This window comes from Malaclemys terrapin, chromosome 7, assembly GCF_027887155.1.
Source record: "Malaclemys terrapin pileata isolate rMalTer1 chromosome 7, rMalTer1.hap1, whole genome shotgun sequence".
NCBI lineage: Eukaryota > Metazoa > Chordata > Testudines > Emydidae > Malaclemys > Malaclemys terrapin.
The window spans coordinates 90861075-90874786 of record NC_071511.1 but is presented as its reverse complement, the minus strand read 5'-3'; the positions used below and the strand labels follow the sequence as shown (position 1 = coordinate 90874786).

The following is a 13712-nucleotide window of genomic DNA, read 5'->3' as shown; positions in this document are numbered from 1 at the left end:
ACAATGCAAGGCCATTTCCAGCAGAACATTTAAACAGATGCTGAACTTTAAGAAAATGAGTGGTCCTATTGAAGCAATTGGGATGCCTCACCTACTTATGCTTCGCTGGATGGGAAAACAAATTTCTCTAACACCCTGCTTATGTACCTCAACTGATGACAAAGTGACGTGAAAAGGTATTTCAGTTTTCATGGTCCATTCTGTCCATAGTTTCTTTGCTGAAACGGTTTGCTGTGGAACCAATTAATCCTTTTATAATCTAAGAGTTCTCCATAACAACAGTGGTGTTGCAGGTTATCTACTACAGAATCTTCTCTTAGCTTCTTCTATGAACAGCTAGTTTTATTTTGATCTGTAAGGAAGAAGTTAAACCATACTGTGCTTTTTATAAATCTTTAAATTTGTGTAATATATATGGCCATTTTGAAGTGCATTTTTTCCATAACCTAGTTCTGCTATTTCATTATTTTAGTGGACGTTAACTTGCTTCTAACTCAGTCTGCACTGCAAAAAAGGCTTCAAGCTTTGCCAATAGCTTGGGAGTGGCCTATGAAGTCAATGAAAACCACAGAGGTAACTAGCAAACCATTTCCAACTCTCCCAGAAGATTAAGAAGTGTCAGATAAAAGTTGAAAAGATAAAAGAATTAGTTTAGGATTTTGAAGGCTTAGTGGAGGAAAAGTTTTGCTATTATACAGTTAGAATCATCATGTCCTATTTAGCCAACTGTGAATAGCAGGGATAACGTATTGGCCAGAAGTGGCAAAAATCCTGGTTTGAGTATAGAGTCCTTATGAGCAAAGCAAAGAGAAGTACTCCTGAAAGCTGATAAGCCAAACTGAACCCAGATGTAATTCCAATGAAGTCACTATATTTACACAATGCATAAATCTAATCCTATATAAGTGCCTGCCCCCACTTGTTTCTTAGATTGCTATGTTTGAGAATGTTATTTCCAGCAAAGTTTGAAGTTCATCTCATTAATTTAGGTCCTCCTGATCCTGCAAATATTTATTCATGGGAATAAGTTGTGTCAGTAATCCCACTGAAGTCAATACTTCTTGTGTCAGTGAAGTTTTACACATAAGTGCCTGAAGGACTGGGGCCTTAGATTCTAAACTTACAATGCAGGGAATAGGACAATCAGCACTATATGAATGGATTGTGATAACAGTAATAGCTTTCATCAACTTTATTGTACCTTCAAAAAGCTATTTTCACAAAAAAGGTTTCTTTTTTTTTCAACAAAAGAAAAATGTTGACTATTTGGTATAGCACAGGGGTAGGCAACCTTTCAGAAGTGGTGTGCCGAGTCTTCATTTATTCACTTTAATTTAAGGTTTCGCGTGCCAGTAATACACTTTAATGTTTTTTTAGAAGGGGTCTCTCTCTAAGTGTATATTATATAACTAAATTATTGTTGTATGTAAAGTAAACAAGGTTTTCAAAATGTTTAAGAAGCTTCATTTAAAATTAAATTAAAATGCTGATCTTACGCCGCCAGCCTGCTCAGCCCGCTGGGTGGAGGGTTCAGGGCAGAGGGCTGGGTGTTGGGGGGGACTCGAGGTCAGGGCAGAGGGCTGGGGTGTGTGGAGGTGCAGGGCACAAGGCTGGGTGTGTGGGGGGGTTCAGGGCAGAGGGTTGGGTGTTGGCGGGGACTTGAGGTCAGGGCAGAGGGCTGGGGTGTGTGTGGAGGTGCAGGGCAGAAGGCTGGGTGTTGGGGGGGGACTCGAGGTCAGGGCAGAGGGCTGGGGTGTGGGGGGTTCAGGGCAGAGGGCTGGGGTGTGTGGAGGTACAGGGCACAAGGCTGGGTGTGTGGGGGGATTCAGGGCAGAGGGCTGGGGTGTGTGTGGAGATGCAGGGAAGAAGGCAGGGTGTTGGGGGCAACTCGAGGTCAGGGCAGAGAGCTGGGGTGTGTGTGGGGGGTGCAGGGCAGAGGGCTGGGGCTGTGGGGGTGCAGGGCAGAGGAATTGGTGTGTGTTGGGGTGGGGAGGTGCAGGGCAGAAGGCTGGGGTGCTCGGCTCGTAGGGGTGCTCGCAGCCCCCTGCCCTGAGTGGCTCATGGCAGGGGGCTGGGAGGGATATGCCCTGTTCCACCCCCTTCCCCCACGGCCGTCCCTACCTCTCGCTGCCTGCTCTACGGAGCAGCGCGCACGCTGCACTCGGCTCTGCTCCTCTGGGAGGAGGAGGAGGGGCAGAATGCACCACGTTGTGCGAAGAAGCGGGGGAGGAGGGAAGCGTGGCTGCCGCAGGACCAAGCTTCTGCCTCCTGCCCCCGCAGGGGAGAGCGGTGGGGGGGGGAAAGGAGGGGGGGCTGAGTGGGGCTGGGGGCCGGGACACCCCCCCCACCGCTCTCCCCTGCGGGGGCAGGAGGCAGAAGCTTGATCCTGTGGCAGCCACGCTTCCCTCCTCCCCCGCTTTTTTGCACAACGTGGTGCATTCCGGCCCGTCCGCCCCTCCTCCTCTCAGTGGGCAGCAGCGTGCCACTCAGAATCGGCTCGCATGCCATGTTTGGCACGCGTGCCGTAGGTTGCCGACCCCAATATAGCATAAGTTATAGAAAAAACCCAAATAGAAGATATCTGAAATGTCCTTTCTTCCATAAATAGTGCTCCTAGTAATGGGATATGAAGTCAAATATCAGTAGGAGACTGGCTAAAATCTGACCCAAGTCAACATTATTATCTTATGTTAACAGCTATTCAGTTGTGATATGAATTAGCAGACTCAGTCCTAGTCACTAGTGTATAGACATTTCAGCTAATGAACACCCTCTTGGCCTTCTCCACAATGAGGCCAAGCAATGCATAGGCATGGAGACTAGATGTTAAATCATGTAGGTGCTCCCTCCAGACCATAACATACCTAGGCCTAAAATCATAACACTGAGTTGGAATCTTTAGATCCAAAGCACATGCCTCTACCACTTGAGTTAACAGACCAACAGGTACCAAAAGTGGGCTACTATCCTCTATGTAGATCAGGCCTGAAAGGGGAATGAGACACACACTTTGTCAGTGGTTTCACAGCTCTTTGCCAGGCAGCAGAAGAATGTTTTCTATCAAGAATACTTGGTTCCATTCCAGATTCTGGAGGACAGCATGCTCTAGTGCAATGGTCTAAAACACGCGGCCTGCAGGGCTCTTGCGTGTGGCCCGCCAGGCTCCCCACGTGCCCCCCCTCCCCGCCCCTCTGCCTACCCACGGGATTGACCCCTGTGGCATTGCGAGTCCTGCGCCGCTGTCTGAAGCAGCTGGCAGCACGCCCCTTTGGGCCAGGGGCGAGGGAGAAGAAAGGAGGCAGAAGGCTCCTGCATTGCCTCCTTCCAGGCACCGCCCCCCGCAGCTCCCATTGGCCGGGAACAGGGAACCGCGGCCAATGGGAGCTTCGTGGGAGGTACCTAGAGAAGCGGCAAGAGCAGCGCACACACAAAACCCTGAGCCCCTCCCTCCCCAAGGGACTGCAGGGACAGGATTCCAGCTGCTTCCTGGAATGGAGCAGCGCGGGGCCAGGGCAGGCAGGCAGGGAGGGAGACTGCCCTGGCTCCGGTGCGCACCGCTGCCACCCCGGAGCCGCTCTATGTAAGTGGCGCCAGGCTGGAGCCCGCACCCTGCACCCCAACTCCCTGCCCTGAGGCCCCTGCCACATCCCACATCCCTCCTGCACCCCAACTCCCTGCCCTGAGCCCCCTGCCACATCCCAGACCCCAACCCCCTGCCCTGAGTCCCCTGCCACATCCCACACCTCTCCTGCACTCCCTGCCCTGAGCCCCCTGCCGCACCGCTCACCCTATTGCACCCCACCCAACGCCCTGCCCTGAGCCCCCTGGCGCCCTTTCTGCACACCCTGGGGGCAGCGTTGGGGTGGGGACTTCGGGGAAGGGGTTGGATTGGGGCAGGGAAGGGGTGGGAAGAGGTGGGGCAGGGGCGGGGCCTAATGGAAGGGATGGAGTGGGGGCGGGGCCAGAGGCAGCGAGGGGGGTGTCAGTGATGCAGCCCTCGGTTCAATGCACTAGTCCTCATGTGGCCCTCATGGTCATTTGAGTTTGAGACCCCTGCTCTAGTGCTTTAAGACTTTTCTGCTCCTGTGCCCCACAGCTTGCCCTCTTCTGTCCCTGCCCCATCAAACCTGTCCCTCTGCTCCTGTCCCCTCTTTGTTCCCAGGGACCTCAGCTTGTCCCTGTCTCTCAATTCCATCTGCAAACTTCAAGTTGAGTGCCAAGGTGGCTCACCCCACTAGAACCTCACTCAGCCCTAGATGTGTATTTCATGCCTGCAAATGGAAGCACTTATTCTAATTAGATACACAATAACTAACAAAAATGTATAATAGTTTCCTATTTTGTCTGTAGAAAAACATAATACTGGTACTTGTTTAGGAAAGAGTGAAGGAGAAATTAAGAACCCAAGAAAGAAAGTTCATTGAGTACTTACAGGATCAGTGAACTCTGGTAAGCTGGCTTGGTAGGTGAGTGGCCTACAGTCACGAGTGTTGTTCACTAAGACACATGGGAGAAACATTGGTCCAAGATCATCCCCATCAAGCACATCAACTGTGAGGGTGGTTGTACTTGTTCTTCGTTCATTAAGATTTTGAGCCCGGTCCTGTGGAGGAAAAGGGTATTTTTATAAATATGATTTAGAGAATTTAGAACACGGTCCACACAAAAACGTTTTTTAACTTAAAGTTAAGATTGATCATGAACATATCCTATCAAAACAATCAAGAAAAATCTGGGAAATTGCTAGTTACAGAAGCATTGACTTTGACGTCACCTCCATGCTCCCCATCATCACAACCATACAAATCCACATGCTCATTATGAATGCCACAATACCACATTCTCTTCCAATATCAAATCTGCTCTCCTCCGAAGTTAAAGAAAATATGAGACAAACCTCAAAAAAGTCATGGGTTCTTTTTTAAAAAGATTAATCAAAACTTTGGGTGTCTCTTCTAATAGTTTATTTAACTCCCTTTGCCCAACTTCAATGTGTGCAAGACAACGACAGTTCTGCCAGTTCTTGCAAATTCATAGTGAATAAGGAAATTTTGTCTCTCACTGTACGAGCCCTTGCTAGGAAACCCAACTAAGACTAGACCCCTTTGTGCTAGGCAGTGTACAAACACATAGTAAGAGACAATCCTTTCAATTTCCCCCACTCCCTTTGAGAAATATTTCTTTCGTGTTCCTCAAAAATAATTCCTTGTTATTTCCCTGGTAATATTCAGGTAATATCCAGATTCTAATCTTGATTACTTGTTACTAAATTGAGGACCCTCAAACTAGTAGGCCCAGATCCCAAGCACTGAATACACCAATGTACTATGCAGAAGGACACCTTAGAAAATACAACTATCACTACTACTAATTCATGATCCCATCTTAATTTGTTACCTTTTCAGCATGACCTTGATTCAGCACATGCTTAAATCTGTTCCTATTCTACACAGCATTTAGGTACATCAGGGGGTGTTAACCATTTAAAAAATGTTTTTCTGAATAGTGATGGACCTAAGTATAAGCTAAAGTGTTCTCCTTAATTCATACATGTTCAGACCAGAAGGGACCATTATAATCTTCTGGTCTGACCTTCTACATAACACTGGTCATAGGACTTCATCCAGTAATTTCTGCATCAAACCCGTAACGTCTGTTTGAGCTACAGAATATCTTTTAGAAAGATATCCACTCTTGATTTGAAGAGTTCACATTATGTAAAATCCACCACAGCCCTAGGTAAGTTATTCCAATGTTTAAAAATATGCACCCTATTTCTAGCCTGAATTTCTCTAGCTCTAGCTTCCAACCCACTGGCTCTTGTTATTTTTTTCTGGAAGATTAATGATATGTATTGTATCAGAAATGTTTTCCTCATGTAGGTACTTTTAGAACAAGATTGAGCTTCTTAAATGCATCACCATGGTATGTAGGTATGTCTACATGGCCAATGAAGGTATGATTGTAGCACAGGTAAGCATAGCTGTGTTAGCTTTAATCTACCAGCAAAGGTGACAATAATAATGCAGATGAGGTGGAATAAGCTTCAGCATAGGCAGGTTACCCCTGTACAAGCACACTGGGGATTCTATTTTTTTACTCACGTTGCTAGCCCGTGCCAACAACTCTGCTACTACAGTAACTCCTCACTTAAAGTTGTCCCGGTTAACATTGTTTCGTTGTTACATTGCTGATCAATTAGGGATCATGCTCGTTTAAAGTTGTGCAATGCTCCCTTCTAAGGTCGTTTGGCAGCCACCTGCTTTGTCCACTGCTTGCAGAAAGAGCAGCCCATTGCAGCTAGCTGGTGGGGGGCTTGGAACCAGGGTGGACCGGCAGCCCCCCTATCAGCTCCCCCAGCAGCTCCCCGCTCCCCTAAGTTCCCTGTGCAGCAGCTGCCCAGCAGGCTAGCAATTGCAGCTGTCCCTCCCCCCACTGCCATGTGCTGCTCCTGCCCTCTGCCTTGGAGCTGCTCCCCGAGACTCCTGCTTGCTGTGCGGGGGGGAGGGGAGGAAAAGGGGGGCTAATGTCAGGGTGTCCCCCTCCCCCTGCTGCTGCACCCCACTTACCCCATCTTCCAAAAAGCAGGGGGGACACACAACAGGGCTCAGAACAGAATGAGTTTGCTGGCAGCAGCAGCTGCGGTCTCAGCAAGCTGATCTAATTAACAAAGCAGTGTACTTAAAGGGGAAATGCGCATCTCTCTCTCACACACACACAGTGTGTGTCTCTGTTTGTGATGTTCTCTCCCCTCCTTCCATTCCTGCTGCCTTGTAGACTGTGAGAGTTAACCCCTGAGGGCTCAGCCAATTGCTAGTTCATCATTTAGCAGTAAGGCATTCCCTGGAAAATATCCCACCCTCTGACTCCTCCACCTCAACCGAGTTTCACAATCATCATCACTGTGTACCAGTATTAAATTGTTTGTTTAAAACTGATGCTCTGTGTGTGTGTGTGTGTGTGTGGTCTTTTGTCAGGTGAAAAAAAATTCCCTGGAACCTAACCCCCTCATTTACATTAATTCTTATGGGGAAATTGGATTCACTTAACATCGTTTCGCTTAAAGTCGCATTTTTCAGGAACATAACTACAATGTTAAGTGAGGAGTTACTGTATTGTTACCTGTACTAGCTAAACTAACGTTAGTATGGGTATGCCTTCCAGTGCTACAATTGTACCTTCACTTGCAGGGTAGACATACCCTATAAGACATGTTTTCCAGACGTTGAATCATATTCTTGTTGCTCTTTTCTGAACCCTTTCCAATTGGTCAGCAACCTTTTTGGAGTGTGAACTGGACACAATCTTTCAGTAATGGTCTCGCTAATGTTGTACACAGAGGTAATACTACCTCCCTACTCGTACTCGATATTTTCTTGCTTAGGAAACCCAGGATTGGAACTGCCATCTTTGCTACACTACACCGTGAGCTCATATTTACTGGTTGTATAAATATTAACTCTAGGCATTTTCATTGCCATCGCATTTCAGAACCTTCCTCTCACTTTATAAGTGTGACTTACATTCCTCATTTCTACATGTATGACCTGGTGTTCAGCTATATTAAAAACTTGCTGTTCAAATGAGATCACCTTATCAAGTGATTCAGATTGGTTTGTAAAACTGACCTGTTCGCATCATTTACCACACCACCAATATTGGTGTCATCTGCAAATTTTGCCAGCAATGTCTTTGATATTTTCTTTCAGATCATTGATAAAGATACTGAATTGCAAAGAACAGATCCCTGCAGTATCCCACTAGAAACACCCCTTCTGAATTATGATTCCCCATTTACAAGTACTTTTTAGTTCTATCAATCAATTTTTATCCCTGTAATATGGGCTACATTGATTTTGTGTAATGCAATTATTTTTAATCAAAATGTCCTGCTATTATTTTTTTTTTTAAATCGGAGCATGAAATGCCTTACAGAAGTTAAGTATTATGTTAACACAGATACCTTTATCAACCAAACTTATAATCTCATCAAAGTGGGGGCCATGCCATCTTTTTTAGTGTCTTATACAGTGTATTTTGTAATTGAAGCTACATCTTGATAATAGATCATGTGTAAAAACAGATTTAAGCAAAAATATATTAACTGGAGAAAATACTAGTGAAAACTTGCAAAAATTTCCCTTTTGGTTTCAAATGACTATGATATTCTTCTGTCTTAAAACGATGATTAATGTCGCTGTACATTGTTAAACAGAAACAGCTTCTGTGCTTCACCCCAGGAGTAGTTGCATTTCAATGGTGGATGATATGATGCCTTTTTAATACAGCAATTTACGTACTTTTTGATCCTCTGGAATGAAAAGCATTAGACGGAATAAATTAGATACTTGGTCTGATCTTCACCTCACACTCCACTTTCTCTTTCAAGATAATATGTATAAATAATGAATAATAACTGGAGTAGGAACTTTTACTTGGGTCTTCCTACTCCCAGGTGAGAGCTCTAATCACTAGACTATAAAATTATCCTCACTTTCTCTGGCCCACTAACTATTTATTTATATAAAGTGGAACAACTTCAATAGGAGAGACACAAAGACCTATCCCAGAATACCCTATAGTGTGGTGGTAAGTGTACTTACCTGCGAGAGGGAGGCATGCACTGAATTCCCTGCTCCAGAGAAGGAATTTGAATTCAGACTTCCACAGCCTCAGTGAAGGTGCTAGCCACTGGGCTATTAGGCATAAGGGGAGCACCACAACTACTACCTCCTCTGACCATTTTGTTAATGGCACTTAAGTCCCCTTGTGAATCCAGCCTGAAAAAAATGTGGCCAAAAACATTCTGCAAATTTGCAAATAGCTTTGAGTTGATGAAAACTGCATTTTTTTGGTCAATAAACTATTCTCTGAGCGCTCTTCTACAACACCTGAGCACTCAAAACTTCATTGAAATCAATTCCTGTTTGATTACAGTACCAGATTTTAGCATGTCCCGCTCAACGGATCCGTCCACCACGGGAACCAAGACAAGCGTTGCAGGAACTGCGACTACTCCAACGAGACCCTATCCCACGTCCTGTGCCGCTGCAAACCCCATTCCAGAGCCTGGCAGCTGTGCCACAATGCCATCCAAAACCGCCTGGTGAAAGCCATCACACCACGCCTGGGGGAGATCTCTGTGAACTGCGCCATCCCCGGTACCGACAGCCAGCTACGACCTGACATGGTCATCACCAACGAGGCCCAGAAAAAGATCATCCTCATTGACGTCACGGTCTCTTTTGAGAACAGGACCCCGGCATTTTGCGAAGCCCGAGCTCGTAAGCTGGAAAAGTACGCCCCCCTGGCTGACACCCTGAGAGCGAAGGGCCACGAGGTGCAGATGGATGCCCTGATTGTCGGAGCCCTGGGTGCTTGGGACCCCTGCAACGAGCGTGTGCTGCAGACCTGCGGGATCGGTCGACGCTACGCACGGCTCATGCGGCGCCTCATGGTCTCAGACACCACCCGATGGTCCAGGGACATCTACATCGAGTACATCACCGGCCACCGACAGTACCAGGAGGCGTGAGCCAGAGTAACATTGTTTTTCGACTACAAGAAAGGGACCAAGAGACTTTCTCCGTTGGATCATATGAACTGGAACCATAAACTCCCTGAACATTAAATCTCACCAAATGAGGGTCAATCCATCCTCATCATCATATCTACTCATTATACTCCACACCCATACAAAGCCACTATACGAACTTCATACCCTCATAGCTCAATGCCTGTATTTTGACCCATCAACCTTTTACCCCCAATCGGGGATATTGCAGATTATGTATTCCTTATGCCACCTGATTTTAAACCAAACTTTGCACCCTCGATAATCTGTACATTATTCCCTGATAACCAGAAACTTCTATGCTCAAACTCTGTTCACTATTTTTTTTAACATCATCTTAATAAAATGGCCTAAACATGCAACCTTTACTCACTCAAGTAGTTCTCATTCATATAAGTAGCTATATTATGGAAATTATATAGGATGGGTCACTATGATATTAATCCTGCAAAGATTTATGCATGTGCTAAACATGAGGCACAGGAAGTGTCAATGCCCAAAGAAGAACCAGTTACTGGTTAGTAACCTTTCTTTCTTCTTTGGGGGACTTCATGCATTCCCATTTCTGAGAGACCAGCGAGAAGTTTTACTTAGGTCAGTGCTTCTCAAAGCCGGTCCGCCGCTTGTTCAGGGAAAGCCCCTGGTGGTCTGGGCCGGTTTGTTTACCTGCCGCGTCCGCAGGTTTGGCCAATCGCGGCACCCACTGGTCATGGTTCGCTGCTCCAGGCCAATGGGGGCTGAGGGAAGTGGCGCAAGCCAAGGAATGTGCAGCGTTATATCGGGGTAAAGGTGCACTTTAAGAGAATGCTATTTATGTTGCAAAGTCCAACACTTGAAAGCTAGGAAATGCCAGATTTATAGTTGCCCACGCAACCTTAATTCAGCTCCCTTGTGCATCCATCCTGTGCACTGAATGGGGCAGATGGCCGGTGGAAATAACAATATGTAATTAAAGACAGTATCATAATGCATACACACAATGAGAGACGGAGCAATGATAAATCTGCCATTTCCTAACTTTTTTCATAGTTAACTTTGCAACCTAAACAACATTCTTTTAACTTATTTTTGTATGTAATTTACCTTTTTCTTCATTATTAAAAACTACCTGAAAAAGCAAATAATATTCTCTGCAGCTATAATAGCCCCTCCATCACATATGATCAGCAAGGTTTGAACTCTGACCCTTCAAAAATACAGTAGAGATTACTCAGCAATACAGTACAGATTACTACCACTTAGGCTACATAACTAACTATATCAGGCAGCAACGGCAACAGAAGTTTGTTATCCCCCAGCATGGATGGACTGTTGGGACCAGGTCCTGCAGGTTGTCAGTGATGGAGGAGCCCCACACAGTCAAGCTCTCTGTCTTTCCAGCTCAGGAGCTGAGAGGAGCTCTTGCCCCATCTAGTGTCCCTAAAGTGGAAGAATGAGCCACCAAAACCAAAAAGAAGAACAGGAGTACTTGTGGCACCTTAGAGACTAACAAATTTATTAGAGCATAAGCTTTCATGGACTACAGCCCACTTCTCCACCAAAACCAGATGCTGGAGAGAGCCAGCCCTGGCTCTCTTTCCCCCTCAACCTTGTTGCATGAGCTCCAGCCCTAGGTGAAGTCCCCACAGGTGAGGTGGGATGGGCCATTGAGACACAGTGTTGGATTTGTGAGAGGGGAAGCCCAGTCTGGTTTCTGTCCCATGTGGTGCTCCCAGAGAAGGACAAAGATCACTGTGGTCCTCTTTGCAGATTCTGAGGCCTAAAATCTGTTTTAATCTGGATTACTATAAAAAGCCTGAGATGCTTATTAAAGACGAGGGTGAATTTTCAAGTAGATTCTTTCCTTTCTTTGGCAGAACGTTGAACAAGGCAGCACAAATGTACATAGATATTTTCAGAAGCAAACACTTCTAAGGTTATTTGACAGAATCCTGTTCAACCACTACACCATTTGTGTGGAATTAATAACTGCTGCATAGGAATGGAATGGAATTTTTTCATCCACTTATTAAAAATACAAATTTTATTGTAAAAAGAAGAGGAAAAATAACTTTCATTGTCTTCAAGGACACCTAAAGTCTTCTCCCAATGACAGCTATATTAGATACAGTTTAAATGTCACTTTTATTCTCAGCATGCATTATCCACTGCTAGTCATCCTGTAAAAAACACTTAACACACATACAGTGTGAACTGAAAGAAAAATTGCCTCATTTTAGAAGGCTCCATTTCAAAGCTCAGGGATACAGTTAAATTGTATCCATTAAACTAATTTCAGATCACATTAATATAGCTAGATATGTCAGAAAACAAACTCTCTGTGACACTAGAATGTACTTTTCTACATGCACTATACTTAAAATATACAATCTATTCCTCATGCCAAAAGAATGTCTTATTTCACAACATGAATGTCTTTGTTCTAACCAGCAATATGCCAAACTGTGTAAAAGATGATAAGGACTAAAGAGATATTAGGCAACATTTCAACACTGGTGACTTAAGAAAAAGAACACCTACTCCTGACATGTAGAAAAGACAACCCCATGCCCTATCCCCTGCTCCTGAGGAATCTATGACAGAAATAACAGTTTTGGAATCCATACTTACATTTGCTTGAACAATAACAAAATAACGTGTCTTTTCTTCATAATTTAGTCTCTCCCGTAAAACTACTGCTCCAGACAAAGTGAGAGGAATGTCAAAGGTCCTATTGGATGTCTGCAAAAGCCAAAACAACAAAAATAAGAATTCATATGCTGTATTTTAATGTTAAATAATGCAGACAGCTTACAATGGATACCTATATGTATGATAATCAAGGATATATTAGGGAAGTGATTAATTTGTTTGATCAGTTCTTTGTACATTTTTATTTGATCAAGCGGGTTTCATATGAACCCCATAATAAAGATTCTGTAGGTAACTTGGCACCAGAATCTTTTTCATGTATTATTACTTCCATTCATAAAATGTCATGAGATACTTGTGAGCAGGGACTTGGGAACACTGGTCTTTCTTATATTTCCTTTTCACACGTCTTGAATCATTGATGAACACTGCAGATAGGGTAGTTCAAAACAACTTTTTTCTGTTTATCAAAACATATTCATGTTCTTTGATTTCTTCCTGTTGTCCTTTCCTATATTCAAGGAAGATTTCCTGCTGCTGAGAAAGTATTTTCAAGTATCAGAGACTTTAATAATAATAATAAAAAAAAGATTCATAGCCTCATTGACTTTAAGGCCAGATGGACAATCATGATCACCTAGTCTGACCTCCTGCACATCACAGGACACAGATTCTTACCCATCCACTCCTGCAATACACCCATAATTTTGGCGGAGTTACTGAAGTCCTCAGATCATGATTTAAAGACTTCAAGTTAAAGAGAATTCACCATTTATTCTAGTTTAAATCAGCAAGTGACCCATGCCACAGGGGAAAGAGAAAAACTACCCTCCCCCCGCATTTTCCAATTTTGTGGGGAGATGCAAAAAGTTTAAAAATAAGAGTAGAGACCCCCATTTAGACCTCCATTCAGCAATGCATTTAAGCAACATGAATGTCTTTGTTCTAACCAGCAATATGCCAAACTGTATAAAAGATGATAAGGACTAAAGAGATATTAGGTAACATTTCAACACTGGTGACTTAAGAAAAAAAAGTTTTGCTTAAATTCAACTGGGTCTTTTGCTAGACAGAGATGGATTTATTCATATGATTAAAGTTAAGCAGTGCCTTACTTATTTTGCACCTTATTTAAATCAAAGGTGAAATTCTATTTCCACTATATTTCCACTTACTTAGATAGACTGATTCCATTTTACAGTACTGAAACTACCATGTTTCATAAGACCAAAACTGATTTACTTTGATGGCCCATTTTGAAAGAAGATAATCTAGAAGTTGAAACATAGGATTAGAGACAATTGATCAAGACCATGTTCTCAGTTCTGTCAGTGACTGTCTCTATAACATTGAGAATCTTTCTGTGCCTCGGTTTTCCTATCTGTAAAATGGAGATATTTATTTAATTTACAGGTATGTTGTGGAGATAATGTTTATAAAATACTTTAAGATCCATCCATGAAAGGCTTTGTAGAAGAACTAAGTATTTTCTTTCCTTAAACAGACT

The 13712-nt window shown here is 44.1% G+C and overlaps 1 protein-coding gene across 1 annotated transcript in view; it reads right to left on the bottom strand.

Moving 5' to 3' along the window:
* PCDH15 (protocadherin related 15) overlaps nucleotides 1-13712 on the bottom strand; it is a 1464924-nt gene that overhangs the window by 448805 nt on the left and 1002407 nt on the right. The window contains exons 9-10 of the mRNA XM_054035363.1: nucleotides 12185-12295; nucleotides 4433-4603 (exon numbers count right to left, since the gene is read on the bottom strand). Coding sequence (XP_053891338.1) covers nucleotides 4433-4603; nucleotides 12185-12295 — 282 coding nt within the window. The remainder of the gene's footprint in view (nucleotides 1-4432; nucleotides 4604-12184; nucleotides 12296-13712) is intronic.